The sequence below is a fragment of the Asterias rubens genome, chromosome 1 (genome assembly GCF_902459465.1).
Source record: "Asterias rubens chromosome 1, eAstRub1.3, whole genome shotgun sequence".
In the NCBI taxonomy this organism is placed as follows: Eukaryota; Metazoa; Echinodermata; class Asteroidea; order Forcipulatida; family Asteriidae; genus Asterias; species Asterias rubens.
In genome coordinates, this window is record NC_047062.1 from 30,906,376 (window position 1) to 30,930,969 (window position 24,594).

Consider the following 24,594-nt stretch of genomic DNA (forward strand, 5'->3'; position numbering starts at 1 on the left):
GGCAGATACAAAAAGTTTGATGATCCCTCTGATTTTAGTTCGACTGATCATGCCGTATCAATATGGGTACCACGAAAACATGTAGATTTACCTCTTCTTAAGATCGAACCTAACGCGTTAGTTTGTATCGACTTTGCCTTTTCTACAGCCTCTATGGGAGTCAATCCAAGAGACCAGCGTGAAATGTGGCAGCTCCGAGCCTCCCAAACCCTGGTGAAGACACTCCTGGCCTGCGTCATCACATTCGGTGTGTGCTGGACTCCAAACCAAGTCTGGTTCCTGCTCTTCAATATTGGAGTTCATGTGACTCTAGGTGATCCTATCCACCGTCTCACTGTCATCTTAGCCGTTGGTAATTCCTGTGTGAATCCAGTCATTTACACAATGACCAACAAGCCGTTCCGTAAAGGGATCAGGGAGCTGTTTTGTAAGCAGCGGGATTCGAACCAGGTGGCTGACGGTGTAGTGACTGGCACTGTGTCTGAGACCGTCTCCAATGCCCAAGAACAATAGGAGAGAAGAAGATCACGTTGGGAAACAAACAATAGAAAGTTGGAAAGTGGAAGTAATTTTACCTAGATGTGAACTTTCATCCTTTAGTAATTACATAGATTTTCAGCAAACAATTTTTGTTATTATTACGGAACGTTCGCGGTAGCCGGATGTCAATTTTGTAAGTACGTTGAATGAAATGAAGTAAATATCATGGCATTGCACCGAAGTTTAAAGCAGTGTCACATTATTCAAGAATAGAGCATTGAGGGCGTTTCCGAGCAGCCGATTATGGGTGTTTTTTTTTAAGAAAAGGGGGCATTTATACATGGTGGTGTTGTAAAAAATAATATCCTTTACGTTGCAACAGATTAACATTGTTTTAAGCCATTGGACCCTTTCGGTAAACAGTGTTGTCCAAGGCCCACACTTTGTGTACCACAACTTCTATTTCAAATAACCAACCTGTGAAAATTTAGGCTCAATCGGTCATCGGAGTCGGGAGAAAACAACGGAAAATCCCACCCTTGTTTCCGCGCGTTTCGCCGTGTCATGACATGTGTTTAAAATAAATCCGTAATTCTGGTTAACGAGAATTTATATTGTTTTGCGGTTTTCTCAAAAGTAAAGCATTTCATGGAATAATATTTCAAGAGAAGTCTTTCACCATTGCCATCTGTAAACCCTGTAAGTTATTTGTAAATCTGTGAACTTTTTTCTTTTTTTTCTGAACCGAAAGGGTCCAATGGCTTTAATGCACCATGTTACATCCAGTTTAAGTTTAAGATAAAGTGCAAGTTTGTATTTAACATAAAACAATTGCCAACATTACAAACCGTCGATCACCTCATACATATTTCATACTGCAAGGTATGACCAAAAATTGTGTAATATAACAGTAAAAAATGTATCCAACAACAACACCGTCTAAAATAAGAGGACCTGCGTTTGAGGGGAAGTATCAATTTGTTGTTAATTTAATGGTTTGTGTCTGTTAACTATTTCAAAATAATGTTTTTAATTGAATTTTAAAACAGCTGACATCCTGTTTCCACTAAGCACATTACAACGAACAAAAAAAAATAATATTGATGATGCTGGGAAAACAGAAACAATTCGTTTTTCAAAATTTCTTGCACGATCATTATGCTCATTATTATTTTCCGATGCAGCAATTGAGTTGGATTTGCATGCAACGGTGTAAGTAAATCGCTCAATGTATAATTAACAAGTGTAAATCACAAATACAGGTGGTTAGCTACGTACACGAAGAGTGCCTATACGTACGCGAACACGGCTAAAATACCTGAGAAACTGTGAAACACACTTGACCCCGCTTTTGTTTTCGCAGGTTCTTCATTTTACGGTAAGCAGAACCGTTTAAAAAGTAGCCCTGTTGTGAACTCATCGGACGTTATTACTAAAATGAACATTACAGGGTGTTAAGGCTAACAAACAGTTGCTGACAGTGTGAGCACTTGATATAATCCACCATTAATATACATAAACTGATGTTTGATATTGGGTCGGTAGAAATTGGATCAGCCATCTGATGGGTCACTAGAAAATAGTGAAAACCGATTACACATTATTATTTTGCGTTACATCGACTTAAACAAAATGAATAAAACGCTCACAGAGCGATAAACTCCAAACGGGAAATTGGTTGTGTTTGTTCCTCAACAAACAATGACATTTCAGACAGAAATATTGCAAGTGATGTTTTCTACTATCATCATCATTAGACCGTGTAAGTTTTATGTAAATCTGTAACATTTTTTTCTCCGTAAAGTTCCTTAATTGATTGTAGGTAGGGTGTTGTGAAACGCTTTTGCATCCGTTTCTTTTTATTCAAATCGATCAGTTGCCTTGTCGATTAGGAAATAAATTAATATAAGTAAAGAGTCAATGGTGACCTTTGTATCATTCGAAGAGAGTTGAAGGAAGAATACACAGAGTACGTTACTGCTCTGTTCTTTCTTATCAATCACTTAACCCTCTAGTCCCTGCATGCCACCGCCCGAGTTTCTGAAAACCAATTTTTCAAGATTCTTGCAGTAAACAACTGGAATCGTAATTCAATTTTTAAAAGATAGCTTAATACATAATATGCACAATTTGTTAACCTTTCTGTAATGTTTGTATAAAAGTACAAGCTCCCATTGGGAACAATAATCGGCTCTCGAATATTTGTTTGTAAAGATTATTTCATTGAAGCATGACGATGAAATAATTTAGCTCATACCAATTAGCAAACACAACGGAAACTGTATTTTATTCATCATTAATATTGATATTGTCGAAAACTAACGCCTTCGCATTTAATTAGTTCGAGCATTGAGTCAGATAAAAGCCTTGAAAAGCTATTGTGTCCATTTTATCCTTACAAAAAAATATTCGAGAGCCGATTATTGTTCCCAATGGGAGCTTGTACTTTTATACAAACATTACCGAAAGGGTAAAAAAATGTGCATAAAATTTATTAAGCTATCTTTTAAAAATTGAACTACGATTCCAGTTGTTTACTGCAAGAATCTTGAAAAATTGGTTTTCAGAAACTCGGGTGGTGCTTTTAATGAAACAAACCGTAAAGGAAAAGACGTCTGCATTCAGCCTGGTTCGATTTAAAAATCTGGGAGACCTACATTTTACAAGGACTGCCAAATTATTATAAGTAATCACAACAAATTGTATAGGCCTACACGTGAATTCTTTTTTAGATTGCGAAGCAGCGAAGGGGAATAATGTAAAGGTCATGAACAGGTACTGGACATGAACAGATGCTGACCATTATGAAACAGAGTCTCTGCCAGTAAGGTATTCACCCGACCCATATACTTTCACTTATTTTTGTATTTTGGGAGTCATGGCGTACATACACAAAAACGATCTGTTTGATTTTGTACGCACTCCGAGATCCACGTAAGGTTATTATTGTGGTTTTAAGGCATATAGGGTCCACAGTCCACACACGCAAGTACAGAGCGTTTGGAATAATAAGGCCAGATACACGACATGGGCCCCTAAAATGGTCATTGCTTGAAACGGTCCAGGAAGGTTCATTAGGATTATACAAAATTACCAGTAGGACTATACAAGCACAGGAATGTAATTTGGTGTGCTCTAACTAATTGAATTCCAAGATTAGCTGTTTGTAGCAATTCAACAATAATGTATTGAGGAAACCCACAAAACCTCAATATTGATAACATAAAAGACATTCTCCTTGCCAATGACAATAAAGTAAATACCAACATTCCTGCTGCGCAGCCAATACTAATACAAATGACGCCCTCTTGTGTTGCGCCAAACACCTGTGCGGTGACGTATGGTTTTGATTGGTCCGTAGTGCCGGTATGCAGGTGTCGCGCTTGCGCATTGTCCTTGCCGTGCGTTAAACTCTTTTCTTCGACGAAAAAGTGACAAATAAATTGTGTGTGTGCTTTTTCGCTTGTTTGTGCATATATCAATCATGGACTGCATGGTGGTCGAGTTTGAACTTTACTTTGACTTCACAACGAGACGCATCACGCCACAGACAGAGGTGGGGGTGTTTTCACTCTAACTAGTGAGCCTCACCATGTAGGTTTTCTTCCTACATAGTCTCATGAGAAATGTAGTTAAAACAAATAATAATATAGGCCTAAGCCTAATAAAAAACAAAGCAAACGGACTTAAATTAAATAATTAGGTTCAGGGGCCCACGTACGCTTTGTTTACGTGACAAACATGACAAACATTGTTAATAAAAAATTCGCACCAAGCAAGTTCACAAGGGAATTAACATTTTCACTACTAACTGTTCAAATCATATGCCCGACATTAAGATTATGTTTGACTTACCCCGACCATAAGTTTTGCAAGGGAGATGAGCTCAGTTTATTCAACCATCTTCAACTCCTCGCACATTTCCACACTTTTTAAATGTCGTGCGTGGCGAAAAAAACGCCCGCCCTCTGTAGATCTAAAATGGTAAGTGCAATAGTCTGGGGCATCATACAAGTACGTAAAGTACATACATTCTGTTAAGGAACCAGACTGTATAGTTGCTATTTATGGCAGTATGTTATTGGTCAATTTATTGAACACACCCTATTATAAGCGCATAATTTTGACCAATGAAATTAGGTTTAAGAAATCATTTAGGTAAGAGGTAAATGTACATCTCTGCTAACGATTGTGTCGACTGCATGCAATCAATGCATCACCTTGCAACACGGCCTTCATAATAAATATCAAAATGTTCAAAATAATAACTGTTTGCAAGTGTTCCTTCAAGCAAATAAAGTATTCGAGACGTTCGCCATGGGCATTGATGATGAGCAGACAGCTGGCTACTGCACAGAACCAGAATAAGGTAAGCAACCAACCAATTACCAACCAAAGATTTCGTTTTTGAATGAATTGTCATGATTGTGTGGAACTGGAAACTAAAAATCACCGAAATAACAAGGCTATTTTGATATTAAAATTTATAAAATAAATTAAAAAGAAAGGGATACATCTCATGTCATATTATTATTGAGTCAAAATTGCTGTGCTCTTTTTAAAATTTGTATTGTATTTATAAATATTAAGAATTATTAGTAAATAGTATAGGAAAACAGCGGTACTCTTGAAATTTATGTGGAAGTTGTGGCAACAACTGTTTTATTATAAATAATGCCCAATAATTAATAGTAATACATGGCCAGTCCCTGCCATGCCAGTGCCAATGTAATATTTGTCTGCATGATGGACTCTACAAAAAATACAACGCAGTATCAAGCGAGCCGCCGCTGGTGGCGCGCTTCGCGATATGCTTTTTGGCGTAGCGTTTTTGTGACCGAAGTACTCACATCCGGGAACTCGCAAACATGCAACCTGAAACTCGCCGATAGCTTTCTGCAGGGTGTCTGCGGATTGATCTTGTTTTCTGCAGAATGTGAACCGGTTATCAGCTGGTGGAGGCCATCTTGGTTTCATTCATAAATATTGCCGTTGTCTACGAAAAAAAATCCCGATGATGAAAGTTTTTTCAAGACTTACAGGCTTGGTTAAAACTGCATTTTTCTGCCGATCGCGTCAGTTTTGGTTGCCCAACTTTGACATAAAAAACGATGCAGTGGATGGTCTCGACGTAGCTTGAAACCTAAAGAAACAGATGCACCATAGGTTTGTTTTCCTAGATACATCAATCACTGCTGTGTGAAAAGTGTCCCAGGTTGAAATTTTGGGCCCCGACGATGCCCGGTGTGTGCGGTCGGGGACGAAAACACCGCGGAAAACTGGACGAATCCGGCGTCAATCAGGGTAAGTAGAATTTCTTTATTTCAGCATTTAAATGATTAAGAACAAGACTAAACTTATTTTTAAAGATTTGTTTACGTAATTTAAACATTTTTATGTGAAATTTAGAGATACATTTTAGTAAACAATTTTAAAATATCATTTAAGGCTTCCCATCATATTAATGGAATAGTCCAAGTTTATGCTCAAGGTTTACGCCGAATTTTCCAAAGTGGACCATTCCATTATAGTAAATAGGGGATATATAATGAAGTGGTAAATAATGCAGTAAATTAGAATCGTGCTGATCAGAATTGATGAATATCAGGATGATTGAGAAACTTTTCTTCACTGTTGGTATTCTTAAACGATTTTTTGCACCAAAATGCTTTAAAAAATACAAATCTTCCAGATAATAATTTTGTAGAAGATTTTTTTTTTTTTTTTTTTTTTGAGACTGAGGGGGGGGGGGTTATTTTATTGTATAATGTATTCGATTTTGGCAGGTACATTAACTTCTTTTTTCTCTACTCTGTCTGTTTATTTAGAAACACAAGTACAACACATACTACAATAATTTTTAATATTTTTTTATTTAACAATTTGCAGCCTTCAAATCGGAAATTCAACTTCATGTGGAGACTTTGCCACACATGGGAAAACAATCTGACGTGACAGACTTTGGAGGAAGCAGCGACTGTTGTGTCCAATGTCTACCATTAGTATGAAGTGCACACCTTCAACAGTCCGTACAGAATATCTGGAACAAAAAATGGAGAAAAGAATTGATAAATCTTGTGTTGATAACTAAATTACTTTTGAGCCTTTCAAATCACAGCCCTTTTTTAAAATTGGCGGCCATTTTTTAAAACTTGGCGGCCATTTTTAAAGGCTTGTACATTTTGCGGCCAATTTGGCAGTCATTTTAGAAATTTGGAGGCCGTTTAAATTTTAAGTAGCTTGTAATGACAATAATGATTTCATTTACATTTAATTTGTTTACTTGTAAGAATAAATGAAACTGTTATACTCACGCAAACTTGCCATCGCAAAATGAAACCTGCGAATTGTTACAAAACTGTACTTGTTTAATACAAAATGGCAGCCATTTTGAATATTTAATTAGGTCTACTCACTTGCTAATCGCAAGGTCATCATAACTCAAAGTTGAGCGAGCTCCTTAAAACTACTTTTAAAATAAGTTTCTATAACAAGTAACCAAAGTATTCTGTTAATAAACCTATACTGTGTATACGCATATACACGTACATGTTCATGTATGGTCACAAATTGTGCTTGCAATATTTTCCATCAAAAAGGGTCAAATTTGACGATATAAATTGTGCAATAACTTTTGTTCTAAAATTCCCAAGACCTTGGGAGACCCCTCATTTTAAATGGCATGTAATGCCCTTTAACATGAAATCAAAATCAGTTTGATCAGAGCAACTTCAAATTTTGATGAAACTGCCTAACAAGGTCACTTTTTTAAACTTAAAAAATTAAACAGTTAAATGTGTTCTTTTTGCGCTTTATTTAACACGGTTTCAAAGCGTTAATAACCAATGTTTACGTATTCTATTTGAACTATTACTGGTCAATTTAGATCAAGTTTTATAATTAAATATGACCTCATTTGGCTTCCTTCAACGAAAGGAGATTGGATTGCCAGTCTCATTCAACCTCTTCTTTTTTTTAAGAATGAGGAGAAAAATGGTGAATCGCAGTCAACGATATACCTGAGTGAACCACCAAGTAAGCCAGATCGAGATTGGATCGGTCCAGTTGATAAACGCTCCAATCTGCGGCAGATCCGTTTCACCGAGAGAGACAATGAAACAGAAACAGAGAGGGCGTATCGAGAAATGAGAGAGGAGATCTATGTCTGGAACCACACCTTCTGGGCCCGGCATAACCAGAACTTCATTGAGGTGAACAGTCTAGATGTTTAGAGAGTATGGAAGAGACATCGGCTTATTTTTAGTGGAGTTTGATCATAGTTGTATTTTGTTATCCTTCAAATTGTATAATAATAATAATAATAATAATATCAAAGTCTTATATAGCGCACGTATCTACCAAACAAGGTACTCAAGGCGCTGAGTATATACAAACTTTCAGAAAGATAGGTTATTGCAGTGATGAATTCTGAGACCCAATTATTTAGCACCTTATAAGGGTTTACAAGGTGCTACGGCGCATTAGGCAGCCACAGGTTTATGTCGTTTGACACTTTCGTCAAATTACGAGTAGATTTTCAGTAATTGTGGGTGACTATGTCACTATGTGCCTTGTAGCAAAAACGTCTACTAAGCCCCCTTTTTTTCTTTTTCAGGCAAAGGAACATTTTGTTAAGAAGGTGCTTGAAAGTAAAGGAGGTGGTCTGTTAGATGAAGATGGTAAAGATAATAACTAGTTCTAAATAGCGTAATCACAATGGTTCAGTGGGCTTTACACAATGTACATAGTGCCCTGGTCTTTGGGCTAATATCTTTCTCAGCTCTGTTGGGACTCTTGGGAGTAAACAGCCCTGCCGTCGATTTCACAAAACTCTTCCTAACTTAAGACGACAAATCTTAGAACTTGGGACGAGTCCCAACCCTGCACTGTAGCATGCAGACCCTAAGATTAATCCCAAGTTAGGACGAGTTACTCGTCCTAACTCGAGATAAGACGAGTCCTAACTCTTTGTGAAATCGACCCCTGGGCTGCCGAGGAGCTCTGAAGGACTTTTTTAAAACACAAAATCAACTTCTGTCCTCAAAAGTACCCATACAAACCCCGAGGTGACAATAAGCAACTATACAGTAAAGCGCAGTCCCCCCCATTTGTGTAGTTGCACCTCTGAGCATGCTCATTAAACCAGACTGCACCCAAGGTATTCACATGAATCAAACAACAAAACTTTGTTTCTTCCACTCTGCAAAAAGTCTTAACGTCTACTATTATTTTATTACAGGGGCCAGGCGAGTGTTGAGCGCTGATGAAATGGCAGAGTTCTACAAGGAATTCCTTCAAGAAAATCAACAGATTCTGAAGCAGTATAACCGGGATTGGTACAGACGAAACACTGCCCTCTTGTGGCCAGCATTCAAAGTTGCTCTTCAAAGACGTTTCAGAAAACCGTTAAGTTGAATAAAGCATGTTTAGTACGAGGCAGTTTTGTGTACAAAGTTAATTAAGAACAGCAGAGTGTACTTTGAAAATGATCTCATAGAGTATCGTGCTGTCGTACAATGCAAATGGAACCAGTTCTTTTGTTGGTTTGAGAAGTCCTACATCTCCATTCTGAATTCTATAGTCGGCAAGGCGTCCTAGTACAGCAACATCACACCAACTTGGGTAACTTTGTTTGGTCATAATGAATCTATGATATGATCATCCAGTTCGGCCTGGCCTTTTGTGGATGATGAGAACTAATATATATATGAGGGCACCGCGATGGCTTGCTCGCGAGTTTTCATTCCTGATCTTGCAGAGAACAAAGTGGATGTTTCCCCAACCATTGTGAAGATAGCTGCACTTGACCCGGGGGTCTTCATGGGAGATTGCTGCATGATGTTTCGCGAAAGGACTCATTTATATTTACTAGTGCATTGAGGTGTTTGTTGGGCTCCCACCATTCCTGCCTTTGCCAGCCTGCACCCAGGATGGGGAGAAAGCCATCTACACTTTAAGAGATCATGTGCCGCCATTGAAGTCAGCGTCGATGCTGCCATGTCAGGCAGGATATTCTTCGTAATTTTACTCTATTTTTTTTTTTTTTTTAAATCCTTGTGGGAACATTTAAAAACCTGTGATTTAAAAAGCATGAAAAGCCTATTGAATCTCACTACATGCTTACAATTACATTTTACTATTAGACACTTGCACTCGATAACAAGGTGCCTTCTATTTTCCAAGGACAAAACATGATGCCTATCATCAAATATATGCGTCCAATATTTGGATATTCCATAAAGTTTGACACATTAGAAGAGTTTTGGTTGAGTCAACAATGGTCCTTTAATACTTTCCAAAACTGCTGTACCAGTATTTTAATGTACATTTTAATTATTTGGTTTTGATTGTTTTTCAGCTTGACTGAAATCGTCGTAAGATTGGAACGGAATGAAAACTTTCTATGATTAAACTTTGCAATAATAATTTCAACTGTCGTGTCAATCATTGCTTTTGTTAATTACAGTATTCAATGATTTTAAATATAATGTTAAGACTAATAGTATAATAAGGGAAAACAATAAATATTGTACACAAAAATGTTTTTGGAAAAGCAACAAAATAATGGTGAAATATAAATCAGCACAAAAGAGTTGAATAAAAAACCCAAAATGCTTACCCTGACATAATAATAAGGATGAATGAACTACTGTTTAATAGCTACTTTGAACACTAAATAATAAGGATGAATGAAGTACTGTTTAATAGCTACTTTGAACACTATAACAACTTCACGTCTGTCTTAATACATTACTGTGCACGTTATTTGTCAGACTTTCCTTGAACCTTCCAAAATCATATTTTCCACCGTGAATAGGTTCGAATCTTGGTCAGAAGTACATGCAAGGCCAGTAAAAGCTATTGTAGGCGATGGAAGAAGATGGGCAATGGCATGCTGGATTCTTAAACCTGCATTTATTCTTTGTTGGTACAACATAAGGGTAAAGATCCGGAATTGAGGATAACACAACGATCCCCCCCAAAAAGGGGAGATTTTGAGCATGGACTCCAGTTACCTTGTCCCTCTTTGTACAGGGTAAATGAAGCAGAGCATGGAGGTGCATGCCTGTTGTATGCCAAATGCTGCATGGTTTTATTAGCTAGTACCAACTAAATCGATTTAACCCTAAAGCACTGTCCCTAGTCAAATTCCGAATTACCTCCATAATTTAGAGTATCTCATCGATATTGGTAGGTTTTGTTCGATAAAACAATAATGTTTGCAGTGAGGTATAACAATTGCAACATTATGCCCCCTAAATGTTAACATTAACCCTGTTGTCAACAGAATACAGCTTGACTAGTCGATGTATTCCAGTGAAAAACAGACCACCCATGTGTGCTTTAAATTGCAAACTGGGGATAAGCATTTTGTTGTGCTAAGTTCAAGCAGCTTCATAAACCTGAGCCCACAGGTTGGTGTATAACCTCTTTATTTCTTGTATTTTTGACTGGAACTTGAGAAGTAGAAGTCTACGCCTCGGGTTTGCTGTCTCTGCTCGGGGCCTCTGCCGCTTTTTCCTCTTTCCTAAAATCAGACGAGATAAAATGAAGTACATGAGAATTCAATTGAGACAAGGTGATTAGTTTGAACCCAATTAAACACAGGTGAAATCGGTGAATGGGCAAAACACAAATGATATTTTGCAATTCACGGTGAATGCAGAACTCACATTGTTCTGAAAAGAGAAGAAAATCCCATAAGAACCTTTGTCTTGCCTTTGTCAAAGCAGGGTTTCATTGTGACATTGATATTCTCAAAGAAAATGTATTGCCCTGAGTGCTGAAAAGTTATGGGGAAAAAAATAAGGTAAAAGAATTAATGATACCGACATAAAATGGTAACTTGTGGACAACTGACCACTCGGGCAGATATTTGTTGAAGCAAGAATTGAACAGCTTTTGGTATTGTATGTAACACACCAACCTGAGTTCTGATATGCTTTGCCCATTCTGGAGCTTTGACAACCGGCATGGGATAGGTGTGTCCCAAAGTCACCTCGCACTTCATTAGCATAGAGCTGCTGAGGGCCCAGGGGGTGTGAATGGCTCCTCCCTTAATAGCTTGTAGTTCAGGTATCCAGCTTCTGATGTAGTCACCCTGTGGAACAAGAACATCAATATTAGTGGTGTTTTTTTTACAGTGTGCTTCCAACAGCATGACCCCTGGTCACTGGGCCATAATTAATTCCTGCTACTCTGCTAAATCAATCACAAGAACCAACTCTGCCCTCGCAGGTACCCATTTACCCTTAGGTGGAGAGAAGCAATTATAGTCGAGTGTCTTGCTCAGTGTCACAAACAGGATTCGAACCCACACTCTACTGAACTCTCAGTTTGAGTTCAGTGCTCTTATCCGCCCGGCCACAACAGCCACATAATCCAGTGAGTGTTTGTGCAAACGTCTTTGCATGTGCGAGTCCCAAGCTTACAGGATGGCAGGAGTCACTAATCACATGCCTAACCTGGCAGGCTTCAAACAACGTGTGCATTTTAAACTGGCAGAGGGCACTTTAAATCTAGCTCTACATTTAAAATATACCTGTGCATCGTAGTCTAGTCCTTGTTTGACCATGTTGAACTTCCTGGCTGGTCGTGGGTCAGTGCCAACACCAGCGCAGTATAACCAGTTGCCATAGTTACTGCATACATCATGATCAATCTGTCAATCAAATGATAAAATAAAAAGGACATTCATGCAAAATGACTATAAACAAAATTACTTTGTTTCAATGGCGTAACCAGAGGGGGGGGGGGGGGGCAAGGGGGGGGGATTGGGAGCTTATACAGGCCTTTTTGCCTATACCAATGGGCTCAATCCTCCAATGTCCTCCTCTCCTATGTCACTCAATGCATAAATGTTTGGACTGGGATAAGATTGGAATGCATGCCTCAATGAGAAGCAGTTGTCATTTGGGCCTACAACCCAGTAAGACTTGATGAAATTGATACGTAATAAAAACATATATTTTATTTGGTCCAAACTTACCAGCAGATGTTCAAACCATTCTGCCCCTAGCCTCCAGTCCAGTTTAAGATCTTTAGTTAGGAAGCTTGCCACGTTCTGCCTGCCTCTGTTGGACATGAACCCAGTGGTAGCCAACTCTCTCATATTGGCGTCTACAAACGGTACCCCCGTCTTACCCTCTCGCCATGCGTCAAAAAGCTTCTGGTTCTCCTGCCACTCCCTGTGTTTACCTAGAAGGCCTGAAGGGTCAACCAAACAGATTAGGTAATTGGCTTTACTCATGGGTTTGAGAGTCAATGCTAAGCCGTGTCCGAAACAGCCACTTTGGCTACAGCTACGGCTAGATCAGTGCGTCGGCCAATGTTGAAGAACAGGCAGGCACGTCAATCTAGCTGTAGCTGTAGCCGAAGTCACTGTTTCAGACACGGCCTCAACCTGGAACTTGGAACCAGACCTTAAGCAGAGCAGCCATGATTTGTATCTTGCAATCAGGAAGATTTTGTACAACAATTCAGAGAGATATTTAGAATTACTTTCAACATTGTAGGAAAAAAAGTCTTGATAGTCAGGACGTTTTCTCAAATCAAATTCTGCAGAATCAGGAAATGTTTGCAGCTCTGCTAAGAAAGTGTAAAAAAAGAATTGAAGCTTTGCATGGTGTAGAAATCAATGTTGTATGTCTCAATATCAAGACCCTATGAGAGGGTCTTACTCTTAGTGTTTTGTTTTTTACCCCCGGATGGTGGCACAGCTAGTTCTCTGCAAACTTACCACTAAGGTAGAAGAGACGATCCCCGAATTTGAGGGCCACAAACTTGAAATAATCCCTCCAGAGCAGCTCAAAGATCACCCTGAATCACAACAAAGAAAGAAGGTTGGACAGTTTAAAGGAGGTAAAGTTTGGTTTTGTGATGCACTCCTTTTCCAAGGTTTATCTAAAAGTCACCTCAGCTTATACATACCAGTAAGTTGATTGGTTTGTTTTTCGTTCCTTCTCGTATCTCTTGATTTCTTCATATATTTTCCGCGGTGATAGACATCCTAGAGCCAGCCTGGGAATGGAAAAGACAAATCGATAATAAGCTTGGGCGGTTCCTTCGGTTACCCGGTTCTACCCGGTTCCAAATTGAAAACCGGACCGGCGGTTCCACTCTTCTGTGGAACCGGGTACCCGCTTTTGTCGGTTCCGATTTTAAAAGACCGAGTCCCAACTATAAAAGGCTCTGTGGAGCCGATCCTGCGACGAACCGGCTCTAAAAATTGAGGCTTGATGTTGAAAGCGGTGACCGCAGATACAGTGTGCAAAGGCTTCAAGCCGACATGAGTATCAACTATCACGTGTGGCTGCATACACAGTGCACAGCCCCCTCCAATGCATAGGCATCTATACATGTATATCTCATGCATATACATGTACATGTACAGAGTCCAAAGTCCAAATAGACAGCACGTTGTGATTGGCTGCCGATATATCCATATTCATAAAAGCTTGCCCCATGCACAAGTACTGTATGCATGTACATCATGTACACTTGTATGTACAGAGACGACACACTGCATGCACTACGGATGTACTGCACTACGGACGTACTGCACTACGGACGTACTCTGCTACACAACGGACGTACTGCCGGCTAAATCAAAGACTTGTTTAAATGCAGGGAGAATAGGTGCTCGGTGGCACGATGTCTGATTGACTTGGGGTGGGTATTCTGGTATTTTCGTTAAAAATAGATCGGCTCCAATTGTGTGTGTGTGAGCTCGGGACCGATGTCTGATTAACTTGGTTATTTTCAGTTAAAACAGATCGGCTCAATTGTATGTGTGTGAGCTCGGGACGGGCGGCTTATGTTTTATATTGAATTGGAACCGGGTATGTCTCAGAACCGAGCTTTTTTTCGGAACCGGAACCGGGCCCCAAATTTCTGGAACCGCCCAAGCTTAATCAATAACAACTCAAACGATCATGAGACAAGACTCAATGTAGAAATATTCCATAATGTTGTGGGCTACTAAGACTTCCTTTGGACTAATACAGGGCATGTTACTTTAAAGGGGCACATTGCCTTTGGAAGGGGCACTTCGGGCTTTAAAAGCATTTACTATTAAATGAACATGGTTGGAACTACAATCTAAAAGTAGAATTTAATGATTCACACACATACATGTATGCCTCGTGTGGTTTTCCTTTTCCCAGTTTACTTTGTGATCTGACCTGGGGCCGGTTTCACAAAGCAATCAAACTCATCGCAAGACAAATTTTCAGTATCACCATAGTGATCTGCATTGTGACATCACACTTAACTTTTAGCAACTATGATTGATTTGCAGTTACGATCAATCGAAGATTTTTGTGAAATCGGCCCATGGTCCACGATTTTGTGGAGCAAAATATTGGATTTGAAATAAATGGCACAAGCCTGGGTAGGTTTAGCTTACCAAGAGGAGAATTTGGTGGAATAATCGGGGCCTATTAGTCCGTTACGAGTCTCCTTGTATGACGCTATATAGTCCTTTAAGACAAACACAATATGCAGCCATTAACATTCAACTAAAAAGGAACTGGAAACCTTTGGTTATTGTCAAAGACCAGTCTTCTCACTTTGTGTATCACAACATATGCACAAAATAAATTTAATTCAACTGGGCGTCAAAGTTGCGAGAGAATAATGGAAGAAAAAACACCCTTGTGGCACAAGTTGTGTGCTTTCAGATGCCTTGAATTTGAGACCTCAGCTAAGGTCTCAACTGAGGTCTCAAATTCAATTCAAATATTATAGTGAAAAATTACTTCTTTCTCAAAAATTACAATACTTCAGAGGGAGCCTTTTCTCACAATGTTTAATAAAACCAGGCAGTAAAATACACTGTGTATTTTGTCCCGTTTATATTTTTTTATACACATGTAGTTTCCTGTCACGTTAATAATTTTGTGATATTTATCGTTGATGCACACGAGAAGGCAATTTTCATATTTTTTAACGTGGTGTTTATAATAAACTGAATGGAATTGAATTGAATGTCTGGTTCACTAAGCAGCTGTCTTAAATGAAGTACTGAAGGTTTTATGTGAAGAGCATTAAACTTACATGATCCCAGAAGTAATGTTGAATTCTTGCAAGGGCCTGTCTCTCACCACCTCCATAAGGGAATGCAGTACGTGGATCCTGGGCTGGTTCTGTATAGAGGAGAGGAAGGATTAGATTTGAAATCGAGTCAAAGATACTTCTTTATCCATGCTACTCCCGGGGTCGATTTCACAAAGCAATAAAATCCAAATTGTCAGTATTATCATAGTGATTTGTATTGTGACATCATACTTTACTAAGCAACTACGATTGATTTGCAGTTAGGATAAATCTTGGTCATGTTCAAAACAATTCCCGGTGAGGTGACCAGCCATTTAAAAAAAATTTAACTGCACCGATTATGGTCAGAAAAGTAGGAGGGTTGACCTTGTGATGTGCTGATGCATTCATCACAGAACTTAATATTGCAGGCTGTAATTGTTGAGCTATCATTTAAAAGAAACAGTGGATGGAAGTGAATGGTCATACAGTAGGAGGGTTGACAGTGTACTGCATATTCACATTCACCACATGATTTAACATTTCAGGCAGGTAAAGTTTATTTATTATTCAAAACCACAGAAGATGATATGGAATGGTCAGACAATGGTCGGACCAGGGTTATGCAATCAGATGGGGATCCATTGATTTTACGTCCTCTGTGGTCCCATTACCTTTCATTCCATACTCCTCCATTGTAGGTATACAGCCTGGGTCTACACCAGTTGGTAGTGGTTTCAGCCTACTGGGCATGGACAACGTTGGACGGACTCTTGACTGATTTTCAGTCCTCTTGCGGAACTCTGTGAACACATTTGGTAATCTGGGAGGAAAAAAACAGTTTAAAGGCATTAAACAGGATTTAACACAAGTAGCCCCCGAGGGTGATGTTTCATCAGACTCTCACACCTAAGAATCATTTACCATCAATGCTAACGATCTACACAACAGTGGTTGAGTGGATAAGAACATAGGACTCAAGCTCTGGTGTTTTTTTATCAGCAGAGTGTCATGTGTGTACTGTCGGTTCGAGTCCCGGTCGTAGCACTTATGTCCTTGAGCCAGACACTCAACCATTATTGCTTTGTCCTTCGGATGGGTTGAAAGCCGAAGGTCGTGTGTTCTGTAATGCATGTAAAGAACCCAGTGCACTTATATCATAAAGACAAGGTGTTCGCCCCATGTGTTCCTGGTCTAATCGTAAGCATATTGTGCCACAGCACCATTCAGGCCTGATACTTCACGGAGGCAACGGAGGCGATTGCCTCCGTTGCCCCTTGCCATTGCCTTGGTGCCCTTGAAATGCTCCAGTAGAAATTTAAAATTTCCTCATAGGGTGCCCTTTGCTTAAGAGAAACAGCCTTGGTGCCCTTGCCTTTTCAAAAACGAAGCATACAGGCCTGACCATTACACAATGCTATTAAAGGAATAGGTCTCATACTTCAAAAACGTAGCTCCACAAATCTTGCAGGACAAGATAACTGAGTGCTTTGCAGGCCTGTAGAGTGTGCTTCGTTAGGATACACTATGAGGAAATTTTAAATTTATACTAGAGCATTTCAAGGGCACCAAGGGGCGGGGAGGCATTCGCCTTACTTCCTTGAAGTATCAGGCTTGGCTTTGAAATGCCCCTCAGGGTGTGATCAAGCGCTATACAAGAACATAGTATTATCAGTAGTATTAGCCTAGCATGATCTTACTGTGGTATTCTGAATGGTATGTCCTCTTTGTGGTAGAGAGTTGAACCCCAGACTTTGTGGACGGGAACCTGGCAGGATTTCTCTACAGCTCTTTCTACATCCGTCTCCTCTCTAGTTGCCTAAGATATAAATGTGAAGAATCCTGTTGGTAAGTCAATACGTTACACTTTGCAGGCCTGATACTTAAAGGCAGTGGACACTAAGCTTGGGCGATATCGATTTATTTTATTCACGATATATCGCCGACAATATATCGCGATATTCGATATAATCAGTCTTAAAACTCCAAGTGAAAGTTGTAGAAAAGACAGTCCAGGCATAAGAGAGGTGTTCTAATGACCTATTCTTCCGGTTTTACTTCAAACCTATGAGGTGCAAGATGTCTCAGCTAGCAAATACATCGCGGTATTTAATCGATATATCGATATATTGCGATGATCGCGATATATTGCGATATATCGCGATATATCGATATTTCGATTAAAACCAAATCCATCCGATATCGAAATCGTGTCCAAATTAATATCGCGATATTCGATAATATCGTGATATCGCCCAAGCTTAGTGGACACTATTGGTAATTACTAAAAATAATTATTAGCATAAAACCTCACTTGGTAATGAGTAATAGAGAGCTGTTGATAGTATACAACATTGTGAGAAACGGCTCCCTCTGAAGTAACGTAGTTTTCGAGACAGAAGTAATTTCCCAGGATTTGATTTTGAGGTCTCGAAATCAAGCATCTGAAAGCACACAACTTCTTAGGGTGTTTTTTCTTCTATTATTATCTCGCAACTTCACTGACCAATTCAGCTCAAATTTTCAGCTCAAGGTATGTTTTTTTCATACATACATGTATGTTGAGATACACCAAGTGAGGAGACTGGTCATTTACAATTACCAATAGTGTCCAGTGTCTTTAAGGAGGCAACGGAGGCGATTGCCTCCATGCCCCCTGGTCATTGCATTGGTGCCCTTGAAATGCCCCAGTAGAAATTTACAACTTCTTCATGCCTTGGTGCTATTGTCCTTTCAGTTGTGGCATGACGAAAGTAATTATCATCAACGGACTAAAAGCGGCTCTCATAAAGAAAATTGCTCTATGATTTTAACTTTTTGTTCTCTAAAAAAGAAATTGACGGCTAATGAAGCTGAAAATTCTACAGGTAAACTATATGACATATATCTTCATTCACAGAGATTTAGAATTCAGATCACGACAAAAACTTCACATGATCTACAAAAGTAAACGGCGGCTATCCACTGATCAATAATAAGTTTCAGTGAATAAATCAATAAATACAAATGGTATCTAACGAACATTGATTATAATGTCTAAAGGCACACAGTTTACACCAACCTCTTGCTGTAGTGCTACTGCTTTGACGTTCTCTTTACCTAGCTGGCTGATCAAGTTGGTAATAACTTTCTCAGGTTCACCTCTACTGACAACCAGTTCACTGGAGGAGATATCAAATCAATACAAGCTTAGAAAATGTGTTCAAGCAGCCTTCAGGAAATATTCTAAATTATGGGAAAGGCTGGATTTGACAAAGATTTAAAAGACTAGTGTTATTATAGGACTAGCCTAAAATTTTAAACCTCCAAGGAAATGTCCTTTATTAACCTTACCCTTTGTGAAATCGACCCCATGAATCATGAGCTACTTTATCAACAGTAAGGGACAAATTCGACGACCAATTGAGCTCAAATTTTCACAGGTTTGTTATTTCATGCATATTTTGAGATCCACCAAGTGAGAAGACTGGTCTTTGACAATTACCAAAAGTGTTTAGGGATTTGGCCCCATGTAATAAATGGGTCTTATTATTTCAAGCATAGCTCTGCATACAATGTACATTGGTAGACAAAACAATGAGCACTTTCAGACATACCTGGGTTAAAGGCACCAGACACATTTTGGTTATTGTCAAAGATGCAGTATTCTCACTTGGTGAATGAATCCAAACAATGCATAACAAAATAACAAACACTGTGAAAACTCGGGCTCAATTGGTCATTGATTTTGCAAGAGAATAATTTAAGAAAAACACCCTTGTTGCATTACTTTGTGTTCTTTCAAATTCATAATAAAATGCCAAAGCCGAAGTCTTTTTATATTTGAGTAAGAAATTACCTCTTTCTCAAAAACTACGCTATCAACAGCTCTCCATTGCTTGTAACCAAGTAACTTTTATGCTAACAGTTATTTTAAATAATAACACCATAGTGCCTTTAAATGACAGAAAATTTAATACTGAAAATAAAAGTGAAGTTGTGATGTGAGGAAGTTTTGGGGAATTTTGTCTAATCAAGGGGATGAAATTTTTGCTAAGATTCTATGTAATAAAATAAATATTCCTATCACCTGCCAACACTCTTGAGGGAATCCTTCAGATCATGCAAGGTTTGCAGTAAGAACTTGAGACGATGTGGTCCAGTCTTGGGGAAGGAGTAATGCCACGTACCGCTGTAATGACGAGGGTCTAAACAGTACAACGGTACAACAAAGTCTGCATTCAGATGGGCCCAGTGTAACACCTAGAAATCAGGACGTAAAATAAAAAAATTAAAAAACTGACTGATGGCCGAAACTGTGTATTTATAACTTAATAAGAAATTTTACATTTTGTAATTTTATGAATATAATTTCAACATAAATTCAAGAGCTATAACTTACAATAGAAAAATATTTGTACAAACAATCAGTTGAATAAGTTTCCTGATTTGCCCCCTTTTAAAATCTTCAATTCAACCATACCAAACATAAAAGTATAAACAGATTAAACTATAAAAGTTAAACTCACAACTGCCTTAAAAACGTCACAAAAGATTTTCAATATCTGCATGATCTCAGGCAACATGATCATACAATAATTTGTAAAACCGCAAGTGTGACTTAATTAATAATTAATTGTATTTTTAATATAATAGCCTATCCCTAGCCTAGGCAATAGGTTGTAACCGTGCAGGATGAAAATGAGACTATTATAATTTTATAAATTTTAAAAAATAATAAATAAAATTATTAATAAACTTGAAATTGAATGAATCAAACTGCAAACAACAAACCACTCACGTCACTGTTCTGTCATTTTAATTGTTGAGGTGGTAGAGAGGTGGAATTCGGAAAGCTGGACAAGTATGCAATAAACGAAAAACCGATAGCGCCCCCCGGTCCGCCCCCTTTAAACATTATGACCAGCAACATCCCCAGCGCGACCCCCCAGCGCTGTACAGATCTGATGTTGCAGGTTGCAGTTTATTTTTATTTTTTTAGGTTGCACACTTTGTTGCAGCCCGACACAAGTCTTACTCACCTCATTATCATGATACCTTAAGTCATTTCTCAGTAAGCATATGATAGTCTTCAATTTGGTCGACATCTTGATGTTTTTCCTGAGCCACAATGGCCGAAAATTGTGTGTTTTTACTCAGTTCTTGTAACTCTTTGACGAGTATGACATGCCTCGGCTTACGTAATGTAAACCAGCCGCAAATTGGACCTACAAATGCAAGCCGTATATTCAGGCCTAGATCTAGATCCAATTAGCGGCTAGCCTCTGAGCTTCTAAAAATGGCGACTCGCAGCGTTCTTCGTGCGGCATGCTCTATATTAATTAGAGAAATACCACCTTTTCACTCGACTCTTTTTAATTTTAATATTAATCAAAGTAGTGGAATATCCAGAGTTTTGTTGTCAAATGTGGCGAAGTTTTCAACATCTTCAACCACACGTTCGAAGTTACGAAGGGAAGGTAACTATCTCCTTGCAACTTCCATTCTTTTTTTTTGTTACTTGTTAAAAATTAAACTGTGCAGTGTAGCAGTAGAGGGCGCATTTTGTATTTTTGTTTTTTTTACAATTTAAAGTGTGGTACTGGTATACAAAATACGATTACAATGAGTGTAATTGTAACTTACAAATAATATTAAAAGAACTAGGTTTTTTAGTCTTGGGGTTGGGTTTGTTATTGATCAAAACAAGAATATTTTAAATTAAAGACTGGGGATTGTTTGATTTTCCAGTCATCTGTCGATTCAATTCATTTAGCTACATTAGTATAGTAGAACAGTTTAACACATTTAATCTTTGAAAAGTGTGAGTCTGATTTTAGTGATTATAATACTAGTTCGCATTGATTGGCCGCCCACATTGATTGCGAAAATGCACAGCCAGCCGATAATCTACCTTCCATGTCCAGCTGTCTTGGGTGTGGGGAGGAGGAGGTGAGGGTCTGATTGACTTGGAATTTAAGAGGAGGGGACAAAATTTACCAGCAGATCTGATCATCAAGCATGTCGAGCCTCAAGGGGAGGATCAAGGGCTCTCATTCAATATTTTCACGAACTTCACGTTCTTTCTTATTTTCATTTTGTTTACAGTGACAGAAACAACTGATGGAAATCTAACTACAGTAAGTGTTAACTAGAGCTGAAAATCTTAACCCCAAGTTACCAATTAGATGGAAAAAATCAAGGACTTTAAAAGATCAGTCTCTGTGTATGTATATTAAAACTTTTAATAGAGAAAATGTCATTTATTTTATTATAATACCAAAGATCAATGTAACTGCAGTCAGGTCGAAGACCTTTGTTTGCGATACACAGTCGCGAATGCGCTTTGTTTCTACGATCCCAAGATCTCAAAATGAATGAACATGGTATCAAGGCAAAATAAATCCAATCAACAATTTGTTGATTGGACAAAACAACCAAACAAACAAACAAATAAACAAACAAACAAACAGAATACTTGTTAACCCCCAATGTCAATCTTGAAAATCTGGATTTGCTGCTGGTCATAGCTAAGTTATGAATAATCATCATTAAATTTGCATATTTTTTTTGATTTTGCAACAGATTGAAGCCGTGTATAAGGATCCCCCAAAAAACTTCTATCCAACTGAGGATCCTCATAGGGCGTGTCCAATCTGCAGTAGAAATCTACGTGTCACATACAAGGTAAGGGAATGGACTGTAGCCAAATAAGTGGTTGAGTTACCCTGTTACTGTTAAACTGATTAAAGTTCTAGTTTACATCTTGAAAGGCTAGGGTCTGCCCCCATCAACCAACTAATTCATCGCCGCTGCTCCACCTAGTCCGGTCATGTCGCTCGTCTGGCTAAAAATGCTCTAAGCACCGCCACCAACTCCAGGGGATGCCAAGCACCAGCTCCTGGCTGGAAGAGATCTAGAGGCCGCCCTCAATCATCCTGAGCCCATCAACTTAGCCAACCTAGCGAAATCGCCAGGAAATCACAGGAGATCGGCACGACGAACCCTTGCTGTCTCTGCTGTTGATTGATTGATTGATTGACCTTGAAAGATTTTGTTTGATAGATTGATTGATTGATCTTGAAAGTTTTTATTTATTTAAAACAGTTTGATAGGAGTATTTTGTCCTTATTTTTGATGATAGGATGTTCTCATCTTAAGTCAGTTCATCAGACCAGATGGTGGATTGCTTCCAAGGAGGATCACAGGAGTGTGTAAGAAACAGCAGAGGCTTATACAAGAGTGTGTCAAGAGAGCACATTTAGCAGGTACGTAGCTAAGCTGGATTAAAGTTTATAATTCCATGTACAGCCACAGGCCGGCTTTCACAAACCTAACTTTGTTAGGTAAGGTAGTTCTTTGTTTTGGGGTTGTTGTTTTGTTATGTAGGGTTTTTTTTTTAGAGGGGAGGGGGAAAGGTGGATTTTTGTCATTTCATTATAGGGGAGGCCCTTTCTACCTTGAACAGATTGACTTCTCATAGATCACAACGTATTTCTTATCATTTACCACAGCTTGGGTACCCGATCACAATTTGCTCTTTACATTTACCACAGCCTTGTTACCCGATCACAATTTGCTCTTTACATTTACCACAGCCTTGTTACCCGATCACAATTTGCTCTTTTCATTTACCACAGCCTTGTTACCCGATCACAATTTGCTCTTTACATTTACCACAGCTTGGGTACCCGATCACAATTTGCTCTTTACATTTACCACAGCCTTGTTACCCGATCACAATTTGCTCTTTTCATTTACCACAGCCTTGTTACCCGATCACAATTTGCTCTTTTCATTTACCACAGCCTTGGTACCCGATCACAATTTGCTCTTTACATTTACCACAGCCTTGTTACCCGATCACAATTTGCTCTTTACATTTACCACAGCCTTGTTACCCGATCACAATTTGCTCTTTTCATTTACCACAGCCTTGTTACCCGATCACAATTTGCTCTTTACATTTACCACAGCCTTGGTACGTGATCACAATTTAGCAATATTTTGTTTTTTTCATTTAATCCCACAGGCTTGTTACCCGATCACCGTCCTCCAAAGGATGCTGGGAGGATTCCGCCAGGAGTTCACATCAGACCCAAAATCAAGTTCAATCGCTTCTGATCCAAGGAACAATTATTATGTTCTATTTTTGTAAATACTGTACAGCAAATAATTGTGTGTAAAAAAACACAATTAAAATCACATTTTGAATAGAGAATATCTATCTTGGTTAACAATTGAAAAATAGTGGATGTGGAGACTTAACTTTTGTTGGTAAAGTCTGGACTTTACGGTACATACCTTTACAGTATCTGTGAAGATTTTACCTTATCATAGGTATGTCCTTTCAGTAAGCAAGCAGTTTTGACATGTTTGAACAGCTAATTCTACTTTCTAAAACTTCACTAGTCTTTTTCAGCCTCTCTGATTGCATTAGTTTTTGATGGAATAAAAATGGGTTTTTGTCCCACATTTAAAACAGGAAGTTTCTTCGTTGATTTCTCTCCATTATATTATAGTTACTAAGTTTGCTTTTCTGAGACTCCTTTGACTTGGTATCGAGTATGTGATTGTGGTACCCGATAGCCAAAACAGTATTGCCTGAAGTAGCGCCCTCTTGTGACATGAGATTATGGGTTAGCTAGAATTGGTACCAAGTCTTAGATATAGGCATTTTAGTCGTCCCGATAGCCGCTACAAACAGTGCCTCTTGTGATCAACCTGCATCATTGAGCCTAGATTGGGAGTGAGGGCACGTGATGGCTAATAATGTGGGGGCGTTTTTCGTGGGTGAGATGCAGAAGAATAATTGCAATCTAGGACTTGAATCGAGTCTATGGGTTAGTGCGCATGATAGCCAATCTTGGGGGAGGGCAATTTCCGCGGCTGATCCAGCGAAATAACCACAACCTAGCGCATGAAATCAAGTCTGAAGAATCCATGGCTTTAAAATGCATAAAATAACAAACCTTTGAAAATTTGAGCACATTTGGTCGTCGAAGTTGCGAGATATTAATGAAAGAAAAAACACCCTTGTCAAACGAAGTTGTGTGCTTTCAGATGCTTGATTTCGAGACCTCAAATTCTAAGTCTGAG

At 38.8% G+C, this 24,594-nt stretch overlaps 3 protein-coding genes across 3 annotated transcripts; 2 read left to right on the forward strand and 1 right to left on the reverse strand.

Moving 5' to 3' along the window:
- The first annotated feature begins 4,672 nt into the window (after window positions 1-4,672).
- On the forward strand, window positions 4,673-9,912 carry LOC117290177 (COA8 family protein CBG23705, mitochondrial-like). Its single transcript, XM_033771439.1, has 4 exons — window positions 4,673-4,849; window positions 7,461-7,691; window positions 8,096-8,159; window positions 8,720-9,912. The coding sequence occupies exons 1-4, from the start codon at window positions 4,733-4,735 to the stop codon at window positions 8,893-8,895; spliced, it is 588 nt and encodes a 195-aa protein (XP_033627330.1). The 5' UTR covers window positions 4,673-4,732; the 3' UTR covers window positions 8,896-9,912.
- Window positions 9,913-9,968: 56 nt separating this feature from the next.
- Window positions 9,969-20,704, reverse strand: LOC117290168 (cryptochrome DASH-like). Its single transcript, XM_033771428.1, has 13 exons — window positions 20,538-20,704; window positions 19,586-19,758; window positions 18,578-18,677; window positions 17,217-17,335; window positions 16,191-16,339; window positions 15,538-15,626; window positions 14,888-14,961; window positions 13,411-13,500; window positions 13,220-13,299; window positions 12,470-12,687; window positions 12,023-12,142; window positions 11,408-11,581; window positions 9,969-11,008 (listed from the first exon to the last, which is right to left on the reverse strand). Exons 1-13 carry the CDS (start codon window positions 20,601-20,603, stop codon window positions 10,913-10,915), a joined length of 1,548 nt encoding a protein of 515 aa, XP_033627319.1. The 5' UTR covers window positions 20,604-20,704; the 3' UTR covers window positions 9,969-10,912.
- LOC117290189 (39S ribosomal protein S18a, mitochondrial-like) lies at window positions 20,698-24,514 on the forward strand. Its single transcript, XM_033771450.1, has 5 exons — window positions 20,698-20,975; window positions 21,604-21,635; window positions 22,081-22,182; window positions 22,640-22,763; window positions 23,528-24,514. Exons 1-5 carry the CDS (start codon window positions 20,795-20,797, stop codon window positions 23,617-23,619), a joined length of 531 nt encoding a protein of 176 aa, XP_033627341.1. The 5' UTR covers window positions 20,698-20,794; the 3' UTR covers window positions 23,620-24,514.
- The last annotated feature ends 80 nt before the right edge of the window (window positions 24,515-24,594 follow it).